The sequence below is a fragment of the Heterocephalus glaber genome, unplaced genomic scaffold (genome assembly GCF_053883595.1).
Source record: "Heterocephalus glaber isolate CG9 unplaced genomic scaffold, H.glaber_assembly_v1.0 deba00001761, whole genome shotgun sequence".
Taxonomy (NCBI): Eukaryota; Metazoa; Chordata; class Mammalia; order Rodentia; family Bathyergidae; genus Heterocephalus; species Heterocephalus glaber.
Genome location: NW_028258458.1, coordinates 2,783,820 through 2,808,277, shown reverse-complemented (window position 1 = coordinate 2,808,277; position 24,458 = coordinate 2,783,820). Strand labels below are relative to the sequence as shown.

The 24,458-nt window shown below is 58.3% G+C and overlaps 1 protein-coding gene and 1 long non-coding RNA gene across 7 annotated transcripts; both read right to left on the bottom strand.

Annotated features, from left to right (window-relative positions):
* Positions 1-1,819: 1,819 nt before the first annotated feature.
* Positions 1,820-8,959, bottom strand: Fkbp8 (FKBP prolyl isomerase 8). 6 transcript variants are annotated; one of them, XM_021251128.2, is made up of 9 exons: positions 8,836-8,959; positions 7,348-7,660; positions 4,568-4,737; positions 4,397-4,485; positions 3,951-4,171; positions 3,638-3,810; positions 2,769-2,846; positions 2,475-2,606; positions 1,820-2,265 (listed from the first exon to the last, which is right to left on the bottom strand). In XM_021251128.2, the coding sequence occupies exons 2-9, from the start codon at positions 7,634-7,636 to the stop codon at positions 2,179-2,181; spliced, it is 1,239 nt and encodes a 412-aa protein (XP_021106787.2). In that variant the 5' UTR covers positions 7,637-7,660; positions 8,836-8,959; the 3' UTR covers positions 1,820-2,178. The 6 variants fall into 6 exon arrangements, with proteins under 6 accessions (XP_021106787.2, XP_087058056.1, XP_021106788.2 ...); XM_087201930.1 differs by having other exon boundaries at positions 3,951-4,168; XM_021251129.2 differs by having other exon boundaries at positions 8,783-8,859.
* A 7,412-nt stretch (positions 8,960-16,371) lies between these two features.
* LOC110347295 (uncharacterized) lies at positions 16,372-24,124 on the bottom strand. Its single transcript, XR_002391817.2, has 3 exons — positions 24,052-24,124; positions 17,901-23,653; positions 16,372-17,787 (listed from the first exon to the last, which is right to left on the bottom strand). It is a non-coding gene; the product is annotated as an uncharacterized LOC110347295 (long non-coding RNA).
* Positions 24,125-24,458: the final 334 nt, after the last annotated feature.

The window sequence follows — 24,458 nt, the reverse complement described above, 5'->3', positions numbered from 1 at the left end:
GAACTGCTGGTTACACCCTGCACTCCCCGGGTGCTAGGTGTTAGCCATCACTAGAAAGGACGGCAAGTCTACAGCAGAGGGTTAGGCTGCAGCTTGGTGGTAGAGCACTGCTAAGCAGCCCCAGGCCCTGGGTTCCAGGCCCAGCATCAAAGAAGAAAATAAGCCAGGCATAGTGGTACACAAATGTAGTCCAGCTACTCAGGAGGCAGAAGGAGGAGAATCCCTTGAGTTCAAGAGTCTGAAAACATCCTGGGCCGCATAGCTAGATTCTGTCCCCTCCAAAAAATAATAGCTGGTGTGGTAGCACATGCCTGTATTCCTGGCACTCTGGGAGGCTGAGACAAGAGGATCACCAAGTTTGAGCCCAGCCTGCACAATCCTGCGGTTCAGGGTGTGCTGAGCGCACCCCACAGGAGCTCATTTCATGCTCCCAAGCAGCTGCCTCCTGGACGAAGAGCCAAGGTGTCAGGCCAGGCTGTCTCCACCAGGGCAGGAGCTCTGACCAGCTGCTTGGCCCACAGCCCACCCTGCCCAGTAGCCCCCCAGCCTGCCAGGCCAAGCAGACACTAGAGCAGGGGGTCCATGGGCCAGGAGGTCAGGGCGGGGACAGGAGCTGGGTCCTGGAGCCCTGCAAGGCTGGGAGGCAGCGACCCCGGTGCTGAGTGGAGGAGCATGTGGGAGGGGCCCAACTGCCAACTGCCAAGAGGAACTTCAAGAAAGACCTGCCCTCTCTGAACTTCTGGATTCACCTGGGAAACAGGTCACAGCCACAGCCTCCAGCCAGACTGGCTGGCATACAGCTGTAGTTGTAGCTGTTCCAGAGGCTGAGGTAACAGGAGTTCAAGGCCAGCCTGAACTACAGTGAGACCCTGTCTAAAGAGCCGAAAAGAAAAAAATAAAAGGTCACTCCGTTCTTTTTTGGTTTTAGGGTACTGAGGATAAAACCCAGGCCTTAACACTGAGGCACATCCACAGCTCCTTATTTTTTTGAGACCAGGTCTCACCAAGTCACTGAGTTGCCCAGGCTGGGCTCAGACTTTCACTCCTCCTGCCTCAGCCTCCTGAGTAGCTGAGATCACAAGGGCAGCTACTGCACCCATGTAAAGGACGCCCACACTGGGGGCAGAAGCAGAGTTGGGAGGTTCAGGCCAGCCTGGACAACATGGGGAAATCTTGTTTCAAAAACCACCAAGTAGGCTGGGGATGTAGCTCAGTGACACTGTGACACTGTGCCTGCCTGGCAAGCCCAAGGTCCTGAGTTCAAACCCCAGTACCGGAAAAAAAACAACAAAACACCAAGTGGGAAGGGTGCCGGGCACAGCCCAGCCAGCGGACAACACTGGCGACTGTCACGGCAGACTGGTGGGCAGTCATCACCCCAGGCACCCTGTGTGACCCGGGAGCCCCTTCCCCTCCTGCTCTGGAGACAGGCTGGCGGTGACGGACACAGGGGGACCCAAGGTCTCAGCTGTTAGCCCAGAGGCCGGCTCCACCCATCCAGGTGAGGGCAGGGAGACCCCAGTGGGACCCCCACGTCCCCAAGGGTCTGGCAGCTCCACTCTGCTGCAGGCCACCCTCATCACACGAGGGCAACCCTGACCCATCCCTGCAGTTGTTGAGGCCCCGATGCACAGCGCCGGGGTGCTTTCCTGGCCCCCAGCTTTTTCCTTTTGCAATGTTGGGGCTCAACCTGCGTACGGGGCTCACTCAGGCCAGGCAAGGGTCAACCTCAGCCTCGGTCTCGGCCCATGGGAGGCCCCATGTGCCCAGCGATGTGCCTGGACCCAGCCGCACCCAGGCAAAAGGAAGGAGACTCATCTTGCAGGGAGGGAGGCTTTATTTCACTGTGGGAAGTGGGCAGGGCAATAGGTAGGGGGGAGGGCAGGTGCTGGGCCAGGGCTGGGGGCAGGCCGCCCCCGGCTGTGGAAAAGAGAAACTGAGGCCTGACCCTGGGGACAGGGAGCCAGTCTGGAGGAGCAGCCCCCCACCCCCCTCGGTCCCTCCCTCCGGGCCACACCTCACCGCCCTCTGTGGGGCGGGGCCCGTCACTCCGTTCACCGTCCTTCCTGCCCCGCCCAGGGGGAGGGGCTAGGCCAGCGGGCAGTGGACAGGGAGCCTGGAGGAGGAGGGACGGGGTGGGGCCCATGGTGTGAGGAGGGGAGGCGGCCACCTGGGTGGTCAGTTCCTGGCAGCGATGACCACAGAGAGAGCCACACCCCCCAGGGCAACAGCAGTCGCCCCAAACAGCCACTTCCATGGGATGGACTGTGGACAGAGGGACGGGGGCACAGTCAGATGGCTTGAGGGGATGAAGACTGCCTCAGGGCCCTCAGCTCCCAACAGGATCCAAATAGGCTCCCTGTAGCATCACTGCCTGACCATGCCTTTCCCACTGGCCGAACTCCTACATACGTATCAAAGCCCAATTCAAATGCTCCCTCCCGTAGGACACCTTCCCCACTTCCCTGGCTCACCCAGGCGCCCTTGCTGGGACACTTGGCAGGCAGCCGGCTGGGGTTGCCCAGCATCTTCCGGTACAGGGCAGTCTCTGTGCTCCGCTGTGCCGCATGCTTCTTCACCAGCTTTGAGAGCTCGGCGTGAATTGTCTGCAGAGGGGGCAGAGGTTAGGAGACCCATCGGCTTCCTGGGGCCACGCGTATCCCAGCTTCCACTTGTGCCCATCCCCCAGGGGAGACGCAGACGCAGACGGGGCGGGCCTGAGATGCACGGGGACTGAGCCCATGCCAACGGCGTAGGGTGCCGCTCACCTTGTTGGAGGGCTCCAGCCTCAGTGCCGCCCGCAGGATAGGGATGGCCTCGCTGTACTCGCCCTGCTGCGCCAGCACCTGTGCAGGAGAAGCCCTGTCGCTGTGGACCCCGGCCACGCACGGCCCTCAGGAGGGGGTACCAAGGGTAAGAGGAGGAGTGTCTGTGGTCGGGAGCCCCAGCAGACAGCATCCCTGTAACACTGTGTGTGCCTGGATCCAGCTACCCGGAACCTGGCGGCTGCATGGACCAGGATCCCTCCTTTCTACCTGAACCCGTCTACTGGGCTTCTGTCACCTTCAGCCAGCAGGGGCCCCATGGCTCCGGCAGCCACCAGAAAGATTAACACTAGAATCCCTGCATTCTCTGCACACAACAGGAGCCCGATGGACAAAAGCTAAGGGCGGCCCTGCTCAGGCCTCTCATGAACACCTCAGGGGACGATGTCCATGCCTCAGTTTCTCTGGCCTAGGGCTAAAGGGTCTGCAAGCACTGCAGGTCTAGCTCAGGGACAAGCGCTTGCCTAGTATGCCTAAGGCCCTGGGTTCCTTCCCCAGCACTGAAGGAAAACAAGACAAGAGCCCTGAACCAGATCAGGGAAGGGCCCACGGCGGCATCCAGAGTGTGCGCATCTAGCCAGGGCCACAGCTGTGCAAAGGCCCTGAGGTGGCCGTTGCCCCAGAAGCAAGCCGGAGGGGCTGAGTGTGAGGAAGAGCAACAGGCAAGGGCACGGGGTAGAGGCAGGAAGGGGGTAGACGTCTCGGGAAGCCCTAGCGTCCACTGAGGGACACGGGAGCCATGGGGGGCTCTGTACAAGGAGCAGCTGCCAGCGAGCCAGAGGCGGGCACCCTGACCAGGTGGGCATCCCCACCTTGCCCTTGCGGAAGAGCGCCTTGATGTTGTCGGGCTGGTGCTCCAGCACCAGGCTGCAGGAGCGAAGGGCGGCGCGGTAGTGATCCAGCTTGAGCTGTGAGGCGGCCAGGTTGTTGAGACACTTGACCTTCAGCTGCAGCAGCTGCTCCTCCTCCTCGAAGGTCATGTCCACTGCAGGGCACAGCGGTCACCAGGGCCACCCGCACCACCCTGCCCCGCCCGGGGCCCCCCGTGCTGCCCGCAGTCACCGTCCCCACCGGCCCGGGGGACACTGGGCTCTGGGGGCTGGGAGGGAGGTGGGGCGCAGTCACCTTTGGCGCTGGAGGTGATGGCCTTGATGGCCAGGTCGTAGGAGTTGGCGGCCAGCACGAAGTCCGCCCGCTGGTAGTGGGCGTTGCCACACTCACGCTTCCGGTTGGCCAGAGCCACGCGCTCCTGGCCAGTGAGCAGCTCCAGGTTGGGCCCATCCACTGCCGTCTTCAGGGTCACCTCCAGGCACAGTGCCGCGTGTGGGGGGATGTAGGGGCTCCTGCTGGGGGTCAGGCGGGCGCCACTCAGGGCCGGCAGCCCCAGACCACAGCCATGAGCCCCGGTGTGTCCCCAACGTCACCCCGCAGTCCCACACCACACCTGGGAAGCTGCTCTGTCCCCTTGCGTGAGGGCCTGGGCCAGCGGCCTCCCCCCCAGCCTCAGTTCCACCCACGTGCTCCGAGGCAGAGGGAACCTGGGAGGGACATGGGTTCTGTGCGGCACTCACCTGCCCTGCGGGCCATAGCAATACTTGGAGTCGGCAGTGACCATGGCCGTCTCACCCACATCCATGAGGGGGGCGCTGAGGTCCAGGGCCTGGGGGCAGGGCCGGCGGGGGTGGGTCAGGTATGCCCAGGTCCCCAGCGTCCCCACCCCCGGTGCTGCCACCTGGCCCCACCTGGATGACATCGCAGTCCCCCAGGGTGAAGGCCAGCTCGGGCTCCTCCTGCACCCGCGTGCCGTTCTCCAGGGACATCTGCAGCTGCACCGTCACCACCTGGCCCTTGGTGGGGCGGCCCGAGCCGGGCGGGCCCGGGATCAGCGTCTTCTTCCTCAGCAGCCCGTTCCCTGCCAGGGTAGGGAGGGGCCAGTCGGCAGGAGGGGTGAAACGGGGTGGGATGCTCCCCACCCCAGCCACTCTCATCCTGAGGCCAAGCTGAGCTTCCAGTGGGTGCCAGGCGCCATGGAACCGGACTGGCGCTGTTTTCCCTGTGTGCGTCAGAGTGTGTATCCGCGTGCGTATCCACGTGTGCACGTCCATGTCTGTACACACACATGTGGTGCTGGGCACAAACCGAGGGCCTCATGCACGCCCGGCAAGTCTCACCTCTGAGCCACACCCCAGCCCTGATGGGGCAGCTTTGGGGTGACGATGCTGGCACGTGTTAACAACAGCTGCTCTAGGTGTGCACGGTGGCGCACACCTGTGACCCCTACACTCGGGGAGGCTGAGGCAGGAGGATCACAAGTTCTAACCCAGCCTGGGCAATTTACCTACTTAGACCCTGTCTCAAAATTAAAAATTAAAAATGGACTGGGGAATGTTAGCTTTGTGCCAAAGCTCTAGATTCAATTCCCAGTATCACAAAAAACAGAGAGAGACACCTTCTTCCAGTTCAAATGCCAGCCCTGGGACCCTGGGCCTCAGTTTACCCAGGCATGAAATGGGGCAATCACGTGGTCTGCTCAAAGCACACACAGTTTTGCTGGGTTCACAGAGCACCGGCTGCACTGGCCATGGCACAGCCCTGCGTGTCCTGGATTTAAACGCACAACAGAGCCCAGGCCATGCCAATGGCCGCAATCCACAAGGGCTACCTCCATCCTTGCACAGCCATCAAACTGGGGTGCCCTCCATGCCTGGCAGTCAGGATAGGCCAACACCAACGGCACATCAAGCCCGGGGCACTCACGTGCCCCAAAATAACGTCCACCCTCGCCTCACAATGGCCGAGCTCGTTGACATGTGACAGCCCAGGAACGAGGCAGAGCAGGCAGGCGACCGGCCGTGGGACACACAGCCCACACCTTCCTCAGGGCTCTCCCTAGGCTGCCACAGGACAGAGCCTGGGGGACAACAGAGTGACAGGACCTGTGGTCATCCATGTCCCAACACATCCCTGCACTCTGGCACATTCCATAGGCCTAGAACATTTCGAAGGAGCCGATCCTAGCCTAGAGCTTAGACACGGACCAACACAGCCATCCTAATTCTAGAACATTTTGGCATATGCTCGAAAATTCTAGAACATTATAAATTTTCATGCTGTTCCCCCACTTGGATGTGGCCAGCATCCAGTCTGGGAACCACTGGGCTGGGGGACCTCAGCAGATCCCTGGGTCTTAAAGTCCTTGGACACTAACAATGGCCGTGCTGGAAGGGAGGGTCAGCGGCCTCTATCTCCTCCAACCAGCGAATCTGGGCAAACCATGTCCCCTCAAGCCCTCCGTTCCCTTGTCTGGAGACCGGAAGAAGCCTCAGTCCTTCATTTAGTTTTGCTCTTCAACAGTGCTGGGGTTGGAATTCAGGCCCTCACATACTCAAGGAGAGCCCTCAGCCACCGACCACACCCCCACCCAGAAGCCCAATCAGACCTGAGGGCAGCTTGTGCAAATAGCCAGCATCAGCACACCACCAGGGGGTGAGCGGCTTTCACACGGACCAGTGAAACAGTTTCCAATCTCCCCACAGCCAAGGAGGCTGTGTGACCTTGGGCAGGTAGGTCCCAAGGCCTCTCTGGGCCCATTCTCCCCTCTGTACCACAGGGTAGGTACTGCCACAGGGCTGTCGGAAGAATAAAAAAAGATGCTGCATGGGCCTGGTGCAGAATCAGCGCTCAGCAATTACCTGGTGTTATTTTTAGGAGTGACTGTTTTATTAGTAGTTGTAGTGCCATTAATAGCACCTTTTTTGTGTATGGTAGAGGGGATTAAACTCAGAGCTTTCACACTGAGCTACAACCCCAACCCCTTTTTATTTTTATTTTAATTTTGAGTCAGGGTCTTACGAAGTTGCCCAGCCTGGCCTTCAGCTTTCGATCCTCCTGCCTCACGCCCCCCACCCCCACCCCATAGCTGGGATAGAAGGCCTGTACCATCACACCAGGCCAGTTACGGGTCTCCTTCTTGCAGACTTTTCTGCACATTTAGAACAAGAATGAAGGGCTGGCATGTAGCTCAGTGGCAGAGTGCTCCCCTAGCATGCATAAGGCCTTGGGTTTGTTCCCCAACACTGCCAAAAAAATGTAAACCTTCTCCCCCAAACTTAATTACTGATAGCATGTTACAGTTGTAAAGCTGCTCAGGAACAGTAGGAAGCACGAGAACCAGCCAGAGGGAGGAACAAAACTGGACCTCCCAGGTCTGTGACGTCGGACATGCTTGTCAGGGGAGCTGCGCCTGTCAAGACAGGGCGGTGCCACACTGCAGGCTGACTGTGCCGCTCTGGGTGGGTGACTCAGCCTCTCTGGGCTGCTCTTAACCACTTTGGGAAAGGCAGCACATATGTGTGTATGTGTACGCACGCAGGCGTACGTGTGCGCATGAATGGACTTCACCATCTGGCCAGCGGTCACTGTGCCCAAGGCCTCCAACCCAAACAGCACAGCCAGGAAACGCGCCCAGGGACAAGAGGCCAGGCCAAGGTCACACTGGGCCCCCAGCCACCTTGCTGCTTACCCAGAATGTCCAGCCACTCTTCGGGGGCAGGAGTTGGCACAGCCGCGGGCTCCACAGAGCCCAGGAACTCTCGGGCCAGTGCCCCAGGCTGCTCGGCCTCCTCCGCTGGGGACTGTCCCATATCCTCAAGTGGTGGCAGCTCACTGAGGTCATCATCATCCTCTTCCTCCTCCTCTTCCTCAGCATCTGCGTCCTCAAGCCCGTCCAGCACCTCAAAATCCTCCAGTGGGGGAACCCCAGCAGGCAGTGGGGCGGCAGGCTCAGAGGGCTCCTCAGCACACGATGCCATGCTGCTGGGGGACGGGAACTGGCCCTAAGGGACAGATAGGGGTGAGAGTCCCAAGTCGCCCTGAAGTCCTCTCTGCAGCCTTCCCTGTGCTGCTGATGTGACCCCAGAGCTCTGGGCCTCAGTTTCCTCATCTGTACAATGGGCCTCATCACAAGCCCGGCTTGCTGAAAAAATTCAAGGACTCAGGCATCAAGCTCAGATGGTGTTAGCTATTATTAGCGCTAATTACCATTTAATCATCCCAGGCACCCAGGGAGGTGGGGAAACCTCCCCTCTACATTCTAGAAAAAAGAAATCAAGGCCCAGAGAGGCAGCGCCATTTCCCCAAGGTCACAGAGCAAGCCAAAAAAAAAGCAGGAGCAGGACTGAAACCCAGGGTTCCAGAGCCTGGGGCTTCATCTGCTTAAATAACAAGAAAAGGCTGCTGGGATGCATTTGGGGGGGGGCAGCCCCTGAGGCCTTGGGGAAGCCATTTTTACAGCCTCTGGGCTACCTGGGACTGAGATCCGAACGGGGCCTTTCCCTGTCTGGTCTCCCAGTGCGAACTACCTCCCCCCACGGGCCGGCAGAAGCCCCAGGCACCCCAAGCCCGCAGCCTTTCTCCAAGTGGGGGAGCGCTATGGGCCTCTTCCCTGCCCCAGGCCTGCGAGGAGCCTCCAGTCTTCGGCTTTCCCATCACAAACCCAAGCCAGGCCCCAAACTCAGGGGGGCCACGGCCTGCACCTCGACCCACAGCGCCCCTCCTCTGCTAGCCTCACCTGCGGGCTCCTTCCGGGCTCCCCACCCCCACAATCCCCTGCGCCGCACTCCTCTGGCTCCCACCCACCCACCGCGCCCCCACTCGGGCCCGCGCCCCCGGCCGCGCGGTCGCCCCGTGAACGCCAACTGCCCCGCCGCCTCCCCTCAGATCCCGTCACCCTGACGTCCCCACCCGGGCCGGAGACCCCCACCCTGGTTTGCAGCACCCGACGCAAGTCCGACGCCATCAGCCCGAGCCAGGACCCCGCACCCTGGGTCGCCCCCGGCCCGCGCAGCACAGCCAACGACCCCGCGGGGTCAACGCCGCGCCCCCCGACCCAGCTCAGCTCCCCCGGTCCCCCCGCCCCGCCCATCGCCACTGCCTCCGCCTCGCCAGCCCCAGCCTGCCTAGGCCTGGGGCGCCCCCGCTGCGCGCCCCGCCGACGCCCTGGGACACGTGCCTCGGCTCCGGGACCCCCGCCTGGGGTCCTGCGCCCCCTCCCCGCCCCCAGCCGCGGCCTCCGCGCCTCGGGAACCAGCTCCTGGCGCCCGGCCCCGCCTCCGCCGCTCCCATTGGCGGCCGCCGCCGCGATGATCACACCCATTGGCTCTCACGCACGTCCGTCCCATGCCCAGGCACCTCCCCCTTCCTGCTTGGCTCCGCGGGACATTCTTAAAGGGGCCGAAGTCTCGGGAACACGGCGGGGGGCGGGAGACGGGGGAGCGTGCTGGATCTGGAAAGCGGGGTTCGCTGCGCAGCCAGCTTCCAGTGCCGCCTGCTGCGGGGTGCGCCTCATCCTGCTCATCAGAGAAATGGGGATATGCACCCCCTCTTAGCTTGGGGTCCGGTGGGAGGACTGTGCCACCTCCTGTTGCCCTCGGCGGCTTGGATTGAGGGACAGGGCAGCTCTGGATGGCGCTATGACCACTCCGAAGTCCTTGCAAAGAAGTGGCGGAGGCGAACCCACCCCCCTCCTGCTCCTGTTCCAGGAAGGTTACCGGGTGCATACAGCAGGCGCTCAAAAACAGCGGACTGGGCTACAGAGCGATCAGGCCGCTGGGAACGCTCGCTCCTCCCGCACCGCCTGCCCAAGAGCGATAAGGCACTGGCCCGGGGAAGATGGCACCCTCCATTACGGCGGCCTTTATGGGGCTTCTTTTGAAACAAGACTGTTCTGTCTCAGCTCCTTCCTAACCCTAACCCTTCCTGGACGATATTGTTCTTTTCCTTTGCCCTCCCCCCATACTCTGCATTATCCTGGCAGAGATTTTATTTTATTTTACTTTTTATTTTCAGACAGGGTCTTCCTAAATTGCAAAGTTCCCCAGGCTGGGTTCGACCTTGCCATCCTCCTGCCTCAGCCTCCCGGAGTTCAGAGATCACAGGCAGGCGCCACCCTACCCCCCTTGAACTTCAGAGTGTTTATCTGCACAGTAAGGTTGCTTACCCATCACCCGGCACCTGTTGCAGGGTGGCTGGAGGACCTGGAGTAAACAAAACTAATGAATAAGAAAGCAATAAACTAAAATACACAAATATAAATGCCACCACCAATAACAATAATGGCTGGGCTGGGGTGCGGCTCGGTGTCAGAGTCCTTCCCTGTCACATGGGAGCCCTGGTTCCATCCAACACCCCCAAAAAGGATAAGTAAATAAAATAACTATCATGGCAGACCCTCATGAACCTGCTACTGTGCAGGCAGGCTCGTGGTACGTGTTTGGCTCTTCCTCGTGAGACAAATACGCTGGTATCTGGGGCCGACAGCACCTGCTGCATACAGTTCTGCAGAAATGAAACTTCTGTTGTTAGGACGCACCTGCCTTTATCTCTGTGTCCCTGGCCTTCAAGTGGACTTTGATTATTATTGGATAGCATACACTGATTCTCTTTAGGTCATCTTTCTTTCTTCCTTTTTTTTTTTTTTTTTTGCGGTACCAGGGATCAAACTCAGGACCTTGTGCTTGTGAGGCAGGAGCGGTGCCACTCAGCTAAATCCCCAGACCCTGCTCACGTGCTCTCTGTCTCTCTCTTTCTCTCCTTTCATTTTTTCAATACTAAGGATTTTTTTTTTTTGGTACTGGAGATCGAACTCAGGACCTTGTGCTTGCGAGTCAGGCACCGGAACCACTGAGCTAAATCCCCGGCCCTTGAATACTAAGAATTGAACTCAGGGCCTTCCCACAGAGCTACATCCCCAGCCCTTTTAAAATTTTTTTATTTTGAGACAGGATCTTGCTAAAAGGCTCTGGCTGGGCTCAAACACAAGATCCTCTTGCCTCAGCCTCCCTTTGTGTTGGATTCCAGGCGTGCTCTACCACACCCAACTGAAGCTTTCTATCCTCCCCCACCATCAAACTCAGGACCTTGCACTTAGGAGGCAGGCGTGGTGCCACTGGACCTTGTCTTTGTCTTTTGCCTGGGGTATTTGGTCTGTTATTTATTTTTTTATTCATTAAGTTTATTTATATTTTGAAACAGGGTCTTCCTAAGTCTCTAAATTACCCAGGCTTGGGCCGGGGATTTAGCTCAGTGTTTTCACCACCTGTTGTTCGAGCCCAGAGACCCGAGTTTGATCCCCGGTACCAAAAATACATAAATAAATTGCCCAGGCTGGACTCAGACTTGCAGTCCTCCTGCCTCAGCTCCAAAGGTGCTGGGGTCACAGGTGTGCGTAACTGGGGCCAGTTTTCTTCTTGGCTTCTTTTGGATTGGATGGGCTTGGTAAAACTTTAGTCTGTATGTTTGTGTGGGGCTGCTAGGGGCCACGCAGACCTCAAGCATGCTGGGCAGGCACTCCAAGTGATCCTCCTGCCTCAGCCTTGGGAGTAGCCTGGACTACAGGTGGCCACCAGCAAGCCCAGCTTTCGTCTTCTAGATAAGGAAAAATTAATGGGTTCAAGGTCTCCGTGATGAAGGGCAGGATGGGCCGGGTCCCTTCCCCCACTGAGTTTCGCCTCCAGCTAAGGAGATGGATTCTGTACCAAGAGTGACTCAGATAAGCACTTTGCTGCAAGTGTGATCAGTCCCAGGGAAGAAACCAAACTGGAAAAGTGGGCAGGGAAGCTGGGTGTGTGGTGTTGCACGCCTGTGATCCCAGCACTCTGGGAGGCTGAGGCAGGAGGGTCATGAACTTGAGCTCAGCCTAGACAATTTATGGCGATCGTGTCTCTAAATAAAAAATAGAAAGGCCTGGGGTGCAGCTCAGTGTCAGGGCCCAGCAGTGAGGGGCCGGCAAAGGCTCCCCATCCCATTCCCTGGGCCTTCTCTCGCCCCTGAGCTCCCTGCCCCTGGGCAGACCCAGTGTCCCGACGCCTTCCTACCCTCTGCTTGAACACAGAGAAAGAAACTGTTCTCTGCTGTTGACTGTGCACAAAGCACTTGGGACAGCTGGGTCCCTTTGGGCCTCAGCCCCAAGTGCCCACCATTCTAGGCCCTGGTAAGGTTCCGGCCTCCCGAAGTGCCCAAGGACCCATACTCGGCCAGGGTGCCCAGCTGCACACAGTGGCCCCCACCCCAGCCCTTGCTCTTGATTCCTGCAGCGGTCAAGGCCACACTGTGTGCTTCCCTGTCATAAGCCTTTACTCCTGCCATTCTCCCAGCAAACTCCTAGTCCTACCTCAAAACCCCTCCCAGATATTCCTTGCAATTTCTTTACACTCAACAAGAACCCCATCATAACACCACTCTGCAGCTTCTTCCAGCCTTGATTTCCTTCCCCTTTCTGCCAAGTGCTGATGCCCACGGGTTTAGGCTTGCTTGCTTGCTTTCTCTTTTTCTCTCTCACTCTTTCTCAGTACTGGATATAACTCAGAGACTCTCTACCACTGAACTACACTTCCAGCTTTTTTTCTTTATTTATTGTTTTTGAGACAGGGTCTCACTCCGTAGCCCAGGCTGGCCTTGAACTCCTGGTGATCCTCCTGCCTCAGCCTCTCCAGTCCTGGGATGACAGGCGTGCACTACCACTCGAAGCCCAGCTTTCTTATTCCTGAGGCTGAAGGAATAGGGGAGCACAGAGAGGTTAAGTAACCAAGGTAACCCAGCAGCACTCCCAAGCTGGGACACAGCCCGAGTTTCCTGAGCAACCACAGTGTGTGACGATGTCAGACTCTGTCCCAGGCACTGAGAAATTGGTGACAACCAGGAGATGGGTGTGATGTCACCAGCTCCAAGTGTGGGGAACAGATACAGCAGGATCAAGAGAGTCTGAGCCAGGTGTGGAGGTGCACACCTGTAATAACAGCACTCAGGAGGCTAAGGCAGGAGGATCACAAGTTCAAGCACAGTTTGGGCAATTTAGCAAGACTCCATCTCAAAATAAAAAATAAAGCCAGGCATGGTGGTGCACACCTGTTATTCCAGCCTTGTAATTCCAGCACTGGAGAGACTGAGGCAGGAGGATTCCCATGAGTTCAAGGCCAGTCTGGGCTACATAGTGAGTTCAAGGCCATCCTGAACTACATAGGGAGACCTTGTCTCACAAAAAACAAAAATTAGGGCCGGGGATTTAGCTCAGTGGTTTCGCCGCCTGCTGCGCAAGCGCAAGGACCCGAGTTCGATCCCTTGTACCCAAACAAAACAAAAACAAAACAAACAAAAAACAAAAATTAAACCAGCCAGGGCCTGGGATTTAGCTCAGTGGTGCTGCCACCTGCCTCACAAGTGCAAGGTCCTGAGTTAGATCCCCGGTACCAAAAAAAAAAAAATTAAACCAGGCGTGGTTGGGCACACCTGTGATCCCAGCACTGGGAAGGCTGAGGCAGGAGGATCGCCACAAATTTGAGGCCAGCCTAAGCTACTTAGAAGGCCAGCTTGAACTGCTTAGTGAGACACTGTCAAAAAATAAATAAAAATTTATAAAAACTCTAAATTATTAATTTTTTTTAAAAGGACTGGGACCCCAGGGATTTAGCTCAGTGGTTCTGCCGCCTGCCTCCCAAGTGCAAGGTCCCGAGTTTGATCCCCAGTACCAAAATAAATAAATAAAATTTAAAAAGGCTGGGGACAGAGCTCAGTGCAAAGGCCACATCCTGGTTCACTGCTCCCTCTGCCCAACGCTGCTTGGCCAGCAAGGTAGTACCCAGTGCTGTTGCCTGCAGAGCAGCTGATGGTGGATGCACCTGCACTCGGCTGGACGGAGATGTTGCCCATCCTCCTGGCCTTCTGTCCCCTGGCCCAGCTGAACCCTCAGTCTTGGCCGGTACTGAAACCCAGCTCCCCAGAAGGCATCTGAGCCTGGCCCACTCAGGTCTCCACACCTCGGGGGACTCCCCACCCTGCACCCCGGCTACGGCTGACGCTGGGCCCCGTGCCTGGGTGGAAGGCAGACGGGGATGGGGTCTCGGGGCCTGGTATGGGCCTGTCCTTCCGGGAAGGGACACGCAGTGCCCGAAGGGCCTCCAGAGGGGCGGGAAATCGACGTCAGTCCGAAAGCCATGTTGGTGGATTTTGTTAGCTGTCCTCGAAGATGAGACCCCCCAATGACAACGGTCCTTTGTGACAGCCACATGAAGCTAGCGGACCAGGGCGGACCAGAGCTGTCCCCTGCCTGGGTTAGGACCACCGTCCACAGAAATCCTTGCCCAGGGTGCTGGGAGCCATGGCGGGTGCAGGACACAGAGGGGACCATGAGTGGGCGCTGGACGGACGCAGCCCTGACCGGGAACCACTGAGGTCGAGGGGGGCTCCGCCCCTAGCCCGCGCCCCCTGCTGGTGACCGCAAGAACTGCCAGGGCCTCGGGGAGAGAAGCGGCGGCGGCCGGAGGGGAGGAAGCAGGAGCGGGCGTGCGGCCGCGCAGGGGCTGCCCAGGAGCGACGCGACCGGGCCGGGAGGAGCAGGGTAGCGCGGCTTCCTTCAGCGGTGGTGTGTGTGTGGGGGGAGGGCACAGATGGCGCACAGCATCCGCCACCACGGGCCGCACGCTGTGCACTGCTGACCGGGGACCGCGACAGGCGTGGGAAACATGAAGTACCAAAGCCAGGCGCTGTGGCGCATGCCATCATCCCAGCATTCCGGAGGCTGAGGCAGGAGGATCGCTGCGAGTTGGAGGCCAGCCTGGGCTACATAGTTCGAGACCAGCTGGAACTACATAGCGAGACTGCCTCAAGAAACCAAAAACAGTAAATTAAAACTTAATTTCCTAAAAAATTGAAGAAAGGGCTGTAGATGTAGCTCAGAGAAAAAGCTTTGGGTTCAATCTCTGGTACCATAAAATAAATAAATAAACTAATAAGTTAATTTATTCAAAAATTAAGGGCTGAGGGTGGGGGATTTAGCTCAGTGGTGCCACCACCGGCCTCACAAGCGCAGGGTCCTGAGTTCGATCCCCGGTATCAAAAAAAAAAAAAAAAAAGGCGGTGAGGGCCGTGGAGATGGTTAATATTAAGCATTTATGACGCCCAGTGCTCTCAAGCGTTGATGGTTATAGCTTCTGCAGCCCTGAGGGTGGCTCCCGTTAGCATCTGCCTTCTCCAGGTGGGGAAACTGAGGGACAGATGTTCAGGTGGGCTGCAGATTCATGCTGGTGGTTAGAAGCAGAGGGGGACGTGGGTGTGCACGTGCGTGTGCATGTGCGCGTGAGGATGAACCGGGTTTTGCACTCGGGCTTTATTGGCTCCGGACTGCACACACGTTGTGTATTTTTGGGGCTCCTTCGTGAGCACGGGGCGGAGAAGGGATGCTATAGGACTCAGCTGGCTTGCTGGTCTGGGCTCTGGGTACACGGGAAACAGGTTTGAAAGGAGTGGCCTTAGGGAACTGCCTGGCTGGCGGTGCTGGAGAGCCATTGGCAGAGCTGGGTTCAGGGCCAACCAGAAGGGATGGGGCTAAAGGAGTCCAGAGTGGGGGAATAAGGACTCAAGCAGGGAAGGCTTCCTGGAGGAGGGTTATGGGCCATGGGCATTAATAGATGAATAGGAGTTTTCCAGTAACACAGCGGAATGAAGAAGATGCACAGACTGAGAGAGCGTGAAACAGACGTCAAGAGACACCAGGCAGGTCGCAGTAGAGACACAGGCCCGATAGCCAGGCTCATTGGAAAAACGGGCCTGACCCAGGGGGAGGAGAGGTGGGCGGACAGCGCAGGGACAGGCACTCAGGGCGGAGGCACGGGAAGGCAGCTATGGGGCCCTCGGTCGGCTGCGCTGCGGAGCGGCGGGCTGGAGGCGGGGAGCCCCCACCCGGCCTGGATCTCGCCGTCCCCGCCCGGAGCTGTCCGCGCCCCGGTGCTGAACCGGAGCCGCCCGGTCCGACAGCTGAACACGGGGAGTGAGGGAGGGGCAGGCACAGCAGGGACGCGGCTGGGCCTAAGCTGGGACCCGAGGACCTGCTGCTGGGTTTCTCCGGGTGATCGGGGGCCTGCGGGGCTGCACGCGGGGCTCGGCTCTCTGCGGGTCCTGGCAGCCGCTGTTGGAGTGCTGCGTGCACGCGGCTGACCGCGGAGACCCGAGTGGACGCGGGCTGTGCTCGCAAACAGTGGAGATGGGGATCTGTGTGTGGGGTTCTGGGGGAGCTAGGTAGCCGGGCCTCAGGGGTGCAGACCTCACTGGGCACCGGAAGCAGCACCTCTGCACTCCCAGGGTCTGGAGAGCCTGGGGGGGGGGGAGGCCAGCAGGCCCTGCCCAGCCCGAGGGCTGCTCTTGTGGTCCCCACCCCACCCCTGCACCGCCCATCCTCCCCACGCCCACTGTGGGCAGGAGGGAGGGAAGGGCACGAGGTCGGGGAGCATTTGGGGCCAAATCCATCTACGGGGCGCCGGAAATGCAGGAGAGACCAGACTCTCATCTTTAGGATTGGGGTGGGGACTGCCTCCCGCCTCCCCAGTGTCCTGCGCCTCCTGCTGAGGACTGGGAGTGGGGGCTTTGGGGTGTGGGGTGGGTGGAGTGGGGTTCAAGGCCTGAAAAGTCGACACTGTTGAAATTGTCATCAGCCTTCTTAATAGTTTTCATTTCATTAATATCCAGTGCTGGATAAGTGATGGAAACCATTCAGCCCATTATTTTGTCTCTTTCTTTCTCGGTTTTTTTGAGACAGGGTCTCACTGTGTAGCTCAGGCTAGCCTCAAGCTTGCAGCGATCCTCCTGTCTTGGCTTCCCGAGTGCTGGGACTGCAGAAGTGGGCCTCCACACTGAGCACCACCCAGCCCACTTTTCTGATGAAGCAACCAGGCCTAGGGAGGCCCTGCCGACTGGCTCACTGGCTTCTCCCAGGCCATCTTTTGTTTTCACTGGACTTCCAGAGCAGCTGGTCCACACTGACCTTCTTCATGTTCTGTTGAACTCCCTGTGCATCTGGTCCCTGAGTCCAGCCCCCAGCCTCACCTGTCTGCTCTGCACACGTGTATCCTCAACTAATTAGGCTGGGAGCCCTGGAAACACTGGCTAGCGGGGAGGGTCAGAGAACACAGCCTGGCCAATCAGAACATCCCAAGTCCCTAGATGTAGTGACTGATTTGGGGGACAGCCAATGAGATTCTGCTCTAGGACTTTTGGTGGAATTATGGGAAAAGAGACACTGATTCCTGAGGCTGGAGGTTGTTGGGATGGAAATGTAGGCTGCTGATGACCACTCCCCCCCCCCCCATGTGAATACACACAATCTGATGTCAAGCAGAAGTGAAGTCCCCAGGGAGGAAAACATTAGACAAGCAGAGAAAGACACAACTCCCCCCACACACACCATTTGAGCACCTGGATCCAACCATGCCTGAAACTTCTCTGGCCCCTAAATAACTTTTCAGCTCACCGAGCCTATAAATCTGTCCGCTTAAATAAAGGTTTCTATCACCTGCAACTTAAAAATAGCCAATTCTTGATCCTGAGATTCTGATCTGCATTTTGCACACGTGGATGGACAGACCCTCAAAGATGCAGCCAACGATCACATCGCTGGTGAGGCATGGAGGCTGGATGGGAACTCAGGCCTCTCAGTGGCCAAGGAAATCAGGAGAGAGACCCTGGGCTTCGCAGCTCTGCCTGCCTTGTTCAAAATTCTCAACAACAGAAGAAATACGGTAGCACGTGGAGTGGTTTCCCTGCCCCTGGCACTAAGCCTGAGAACTTCACACAGAGCGACTCCTTTAATTTCCACAACTCTGGGTAGTCTCACTGTCTCCGTTCTACGCCGGGGGAAACTGAGGCACACCACGAATTGGTTTCTGACATCATGTCAACAGCAGCCGCCGCAGCAGGCTTGCAGCCGTGGTCTGCGGGCTGGCGCTGGGCGCTCGAGGCTCTGGACTTTGGGGGCTCGCAGCATCCGGGGCCGGGCCGTGTCGGTCCCGGGTCACCTGCGCCCGGTGCTCACCAGCGCGGAGTCCAGCATCTTCTGCTCGAAGTCGGCCCGGGCCGAGTTGTACTTCCCCACGGAGCGCAGCAGGCTCTCGGCCGCCTTCTTGGCTTTGGTTTCCGCCTAGGAGGCACAGGTCACGGAGCCGGCCCTGGTCACCAGCTGCGGACGCCTGGGTGGCCTTGCTGTGTGAAGCCCACGCCGTCAGCAGCGCCCCGCCCCGGCCAGGCGCCGACCTTGTCCACCTCCTTCTGGCTGGTGTTCTCTCTGCGCAGGCGCTCCAGGTCCACGCAGCGGCTCAGGTAGTTCTCGCGGGACTTGGGCAGCAGCTGGGTGACCCCGGCGAGCAGCTGGACCTCGTCCAGGGTGCCCCCCACTTCGTCCTTACACTGCAGGCAGAGAGGGCTGGTGGGGGCCACGTGCGCGCGGCCAGGGTGGCCTTCCGGGTGTCCCAGGCGCTCTGTGCCTTCCAGGGCCACGGCTATTTTCTGAGCATTTTATTAATTTTTAAGTATTTGGGCCGGGAATTTAGCTCAGTGGCGCTGCGCCTGCCTGGCAAGCACAAAGTCCTGAGTTCCATTCCCAGTTCCAGAAAAAAAAAATTAAAAAAAAAAATGTGTAGGGGGCTGGGGATGCAGCTCAGAGGTAGAGCGCTTGCTGAGCAGGTGCGAGGCCTTGGGTTCCGTATATAAAATTTCACACGGGCTGAAGAAATGCAGATGCAGCTGGGTGTGATGGCGCACACCTGTGAAGCTAGTACTCAAGAGGCTGAGGCAGGAGGTTGCCAGTTGGACGCCAGCCCGGGCAACTCTGTGGGCCGCTGTGTCACAATAAAACATACCTTAATAGCTACTTTGAAACTAACGATCTTACTGTGTACAAGGAAAAATGGTGTTTGTGTTCAGTAAATGTTTGTGAAAAAACCCAAAAAACATAAAGCAGGCTGTGAAGCCAAGTCCTGGGGCAGTGAGGAACTGGCTCGTTTCTTCCATCCTTGTTTCTTTGTGCCCTTAATGAAAGAAATTTAATCACAACACACAGCCACATAGAAGTAGAGGCAGAATTTATTGTAAAGCAAACAGATGGCATGCAGGGTCCCGAGGGCGACTCTGGATACCTTTTTATGCACACAAGTCACTCCTGGAAGGGCCGGGATGTAGCTCAGCGGCACTGCGCCTGCTTCAAAAGTCCAAGGTCCTGAGTTCGATCCCCGGTACCAAAAAAATAAGTTGCTCCTGGGGTTCAGTGAATTGGGGTGTCATGATGCTTACTGGCACTTTACTTGGAAGTTACTTACTTGTAATTTTTAGATGGTCAGTGTTTCCTCAGGAGTTTTATATTATAAGAAACCTAGGAAAGATAAGCCCCCCCACACACCAGGGATCTCACTCAGGACCTCGAGCTTGCCAGGCAGGCACTGTGCAGCTGAGCTACATCCCCGGCCATATTTATTGTTTTTTGAGACAAGGTCTCACTATGTAGTCCAGGTGAGCCTTGAACTTGCAGCAATCCTCCTGCCTCAGGTTCCCCAGGGCTGGGATCACAGGCGAGCGCCACCATGTCCAGCGGGAGGGTCTTTAAAGGACATTTCCTTTCCTGATATTGGGCTGTATGTAGCCATGCCTGTAAAGGCTGCGTGCCTTGTGCTGGAACTCAACACCAAGGTGGCCAGGTACCAGGACCGTGCGTTTATGGCTGTAGATGTCACCATACTCTGTGGGGATGCTTTGGGTCTGAGACCTAACAAATGATTATAAATGTATTATACACTGAAGTCTCCAGTTTTTACATAACTGTAACTGGCAACCCATGCTATTCTGGAGCCCCCCTCCCCCATTGTCGCTCAGGCCGGCTTAAGGTCTACCTGCCTAAGTACCACCCCAAAATGAAAATCATAAATGGAAAAATGCATTGACTCTATCAACCCACTGAGTCCCAGGTCAGCAACATATTAATTTCTTGGCCAGCTGGGCTTGGTGGTGCATGCCAATAATCCCAGCACTAGCACTCTGGAGGTTGAGACAGGAAGATAGTGTAGCCCAGCCTACCTGGGTTCTAGGCCAGCCTGGGCTACAGAGAGACCGTCTCAAAAACAAAAGGAAGTAACAAAAATTTTTTCTTTGGCTGTAGGGATTGGCTCAGGTGTAAGCCAATCAACACAGGGATTGTCTCATGGACCTTGAACTGGGCCAATCAGAGAAAAGCCTGAGAATTTTGTCCCGCGGTTGAGAACACTCTCATTTGCTCTTGTGTCTCTTTCTCTTTGACTCTGTTTGCCTTTGTCTCCATCAGTCTCTTTCCCTCGATTTTCTGTGTCTTTCCATAAATGTTACAGGAGATGTTAGAAGCAAAGTGGAAACCATAAGCTTCAGAATCATGCCAAGTCGGAAACAGAATGGCACGCATGTTTAGTTGAGTTGCTGGATCAAACCAAGCCTGCAAGCCACACTGCCCATCGCTCGTCACTGCTGTATGCCAGTACAGCCCTGCTGTTTAACTCTCTGTCATCGTGTTTTCTGTCCCCCGTAAGAGCCAGGCCAGGGTTGAGGTCTGAGTTGCTCCTGACCCCGCAGACCCCAGTCTGAGGTGGGACCTGTGACCCCTGCTGTGCCGGGCCACTTTGGGTTGGTGACAGCACCTCTTTGGACCTCAGTTCTCTCCTCTGACCATTGGGAAGACTGAGGGCCCCAGCTCCCCAGGGTCTCGGGGCCTCTGGGTCCCAGCAAGGGCTGGGCACCAGCTCCAGCCACGCCCCCACCTGGCTGCCAGGGACCCCAGGGGGAGGCTGCACCAGGCACCGCTGCCCGGGCTGCCTGTGGGGCTGACTCGCTGCCAACCGCTGGCCCGCTTCTCAGGCTGGGCAATCTGGTGGGCCGGCTTCCCTCAGGGTGGCCTGGCAGCCTAGGGGCCTAGGGCGGTCTCAGTGTCTAGGCCAGAACAGGGCACTCCTGTCACACTCCTGCCATGGCTCCCTAGTGCCTTCTCTGCCCTGGCTCCCAGGGCCTGGGCGCCCTCTCTGGTTTGTCACCCAGCTGAGAGCCAGGTGTATGTGGGACCGGGTCCATGAAATAGCGCATCACTCCGGGCGTTTCTGGCAGGGACAGAGTCTTGGCCTCTCTGAGTCCGGGGAAAATGGAAATTTCATTCCTTTTCCCAGAAGGGGAAACTGAGGCTCGGAGAGGCAGTCTCCTGTCCTGGGGCTCCCAGCAGAGCCCGATTCGCATTCTGATCCTGGCGCTCAGCCACCCTGTGCCGGGCTATCTTTGGGTGGGGCTGGGGGGTGGTTTCTATTTTCCTTTGCTAATCAGCATCAGCTGCAGTGAGCTGAGCACCTTGTGCTATAGAAAAAGAACCGAAAATAAGGGTGGGTGCCTCATGCTATGAAAAGACATTGAAAATAAACGTAGGCGCTGCTGTCAGAGTTCCACGTGGGCGACTTCTCATCCTGCAGTGGTCAAGCCCTTACACAGGTGCTGACCGGGCTCAGAGAGGGACAGACCCTCGGTGCAATCACACAGCCACTCAGAGGCCAAACTGGGGAGTCTGACCCTTAGGGAGAGGGCAGAGGTCAGATCCCTGCAGGTGGCAAGGGATATGGCCCCTTTAAGAAAGCCAAGCCAGTAAGGGAAGCTCCAGCTGGGGGAGGGAGGGAAAGAGCAGAGTCCGGACTTGTTGCTAGGGCAACGGGTTACCTAGCAACAGGCTTCTCTGCAAGCTCAGGGCCTTGCAAGTGAGGAGGGGCCTCTCTGCCTGGTCCCGCCTGACTCTTGGGTGCTCTCCTGCTCCCGCCAGCCCGGCCCTGGAGAGGAGCCCTTGATCCCTGAACTTGTCCCCAGCATCAGACCTCTGGGTGCTTGCTGGGCTGTGTCCTCTGCCTGGAATCCCTCTCACCACCCAGCAGGCAAAGCCCAGCCCCTACAGCCCACAGCAACCACAGCTGGGGTCCTGGCTCCTTCCTGGGATCCCCAAGGCTGGGCTCAGCCCTGACTCTGCAGGGCTGGGATGGGGCCCTTCGGGGGCCAGACAGGTCCCAGAGCTGGCTGCGCTGGAGGTGTGGCTCGAGGCAGGGGACAAGTGAATGAATGAACAAACATGAGCGGGTGCTCTGGGCCCCAGCACACAAGGGGGTCACACACAAGGTCCCAGCCTGGACGAAGGGGTGCAGGCCGCCGGGGTCAAGGCAAAAACCCTAACTCTCTAGGGTAGGAGGACGTGGGAATTCCCAGCGGGGCTGACTCCGTGTCCTGGAAATTCAGCCTGGTCCCAGGTTCAAGTCCTGACTGCACTGCATCACTGGGCAGTTTTCAGGTCCCAGAGTCCCATGCTGGGCCTCAGTTCCCCCGTGGTTAATCTGTGAATCACTTGCAAGGTACAAAGCCTGTGAGGGCTGAGGTGTGGATTCAAACCCAGCCTCTCTTTCAACTTTAACTTCTATGATCTGCAGGCCCTCTACCTGCCCAATGCTTTGTGCACAAGATACTGTCTCCCCATCTCCATAAAAGTCTCTAACCAGAGCCCTCACCACAATAAGGCACTTTGACCTTTGCAGGTCCTTTTCGCCAGGAACAAGAAAAAAAGTTGTGTTTTTTTGCAGTACTGAGGATAAGTTGCGCTTGTGAGGCAGGTGCAGTGGCATTGAGCTAAATCCCCAGTCCCATAAAGAAGAAATTTAAAACTATGTTTTACAACAGCATTAGCATGCCTCCCACTGAGCTCCCCCCCCCCCGCCTTTTTTTCAGTACAAGGGATCGAACTCGGGACCTTGCACTTTCAAGGCAGTCAGAAGCACCACTGAGCTAAATCCCCGGCCCACCAGCCCTTTTTTTAGACAGGATCTCACAGAAGTGCTAAATTCACCAGTCTGGGCTTGAACTTATGATCCTTTTGCCTCTGCTTCCCATAGTGCTGGGATTACACAAGTGAGCCACCAACCCTGGCTATAATTAATATTGGAACCATCACATCTGCACTGAGAGGCCACCTCCTCCCAGTCTCCTCTGATCTTCCCCATGGGGTTCAGCCCATTTCACAGAGGAATAAAACAAGGCGGCCGAGGCAAAGCCACAACAGGGGGAAGGGACTCAAACCTGGGTGTGGGCCCAGTGCCTGGACCAGGGACAGGGGAGACGCTGGCCTGTGGCCTCCCACTCCTCCCCCAGGACCCCGCCCCGGAGCTGGCTCGCCCCTGGCGTGGGTGACGGTATGTGGGTCAGGGTGTGCCCCGGGCAGCAGCACGGGTGAGACCGGTGGCCGAACCGCGGGGCTGAGGGTGGGGGCTCTCGGTGATGCTGTGTGGCCGGGCAGGACAGTCCCCAGCCCCAGCCGCGATCAGCTTCTCCAGCAAGGCCCGGTGCGGCGTCAGCCTATTCTGCAGGGCAGTAAACTGAGGCCCAGAGGCCTCGGAGGGCTCTCGGGACCCACTGCACTCTTGACCCCAACCAGCCGCATCTGAAGCAGAGGATCAACTGGCATCGGGCACAAGGTGGGCTGGGTGGGCTGCGAATCTGCAGGGTGCAGGGTCTGAAGCCCCCGACTTCAGTTTCCCGAGAGGAGACGGAGCTCAGCGAGGCGCCGTCGCCGCCCAAGGTCACCAGGGAAGCAGGCGCACGCGGCCTCCGGGTGCCCAGAGCAGCAGGGGCAGGAGGCGCCGGGCATCGGGCAGACGCGGGGCCGCCCACCCAGGGGCCGCCCACCCAGCCCTGCCGCCAGGCTCCTCCCGCCAGATCCTAATTTATCCGATTTATTTTCATCGCTGGGAACAGATGCTGGACCCCCCCCCCCGGGGGAGGGACCCCCGAGTCCAGGCTCCTGGCCTTCCAGGGCCGGCCAATCCCTGCCAGGCAGGGGACTCCACAGTCACCTACTTCCACGATTGCGACCTCGGGGTCCCTACAGAGGCTGCCGTGGAGAGACGCCCACTCTGTCCTGAAGGGGGCCGCTGGGACTGGAGTCTGGGGGGGCGGGGCCCCCGATCCTCCAGCTGCCAGACCTGGATGGGGGTTCACGTGGAGAAGGGAAGCGAGTTTCATTTCAGTCCCTGGGGTCTGCAGGGCGGCGCTGGAGAGGAATCAGGGTCCCCCCTCGACTCCCGGGGTGCAGGCTGCGAGGGGCGCGGGGTGGGTGGGGACTCGGCTCTGCAGCCCCGATCTAGACCAGCACGGGGCTTGGAATAAAGAGACTGGGGCGGGGTCTCGCCACGGAGCCACTCGCTCGCGCTCACTGTGGCCGGGAGAGGGGTCTCGGGAGGGGCCTCCGTCTCGGGTGTGGACCTCGATTGCCTGGGGAGGCCGGGAGCCCCTACAGTCTCACGGCGCCCAACCCTGTCCGCCGCAGCCTCCAGGGCGCTAGGCCGGCGCGACGGGGAATCGAGGCCCAGGCAGCACTCACCAGCAGCCGCGCCGACACCTGAGCCACCCTAGGCGCCTGCGGCGAAGCTTGGGTAGCTACGGCTGGGGCGTGGCCGACCAAAGAAAGACCCGCCCCGCAACGGAGCCAGGAAGCTGGGGCGGGCTCAGAATCCACGAGGCCTACCATTGGACTATTCAGGCGGCCGCGCCACTAGTCCAGCACGCTGATTGGCTGAGCTAAAGGTTTCATTTTTTTTTTAACCTTGTCCCCACCCATACACCCTTCTAGCGTCATCATTTGCATAATTTAAAGAGACAGGCGCCGCTCCTTCTACTTGAAACCGTTGGGAAGGTAGAAAAGGATAAGCAGCGTTTATGAGCGCTCCCTGTATGCCAGCCACTGAGCAAAGCTCACGACATTTCCCTACGAGGGGTCCCTGCGAGTGA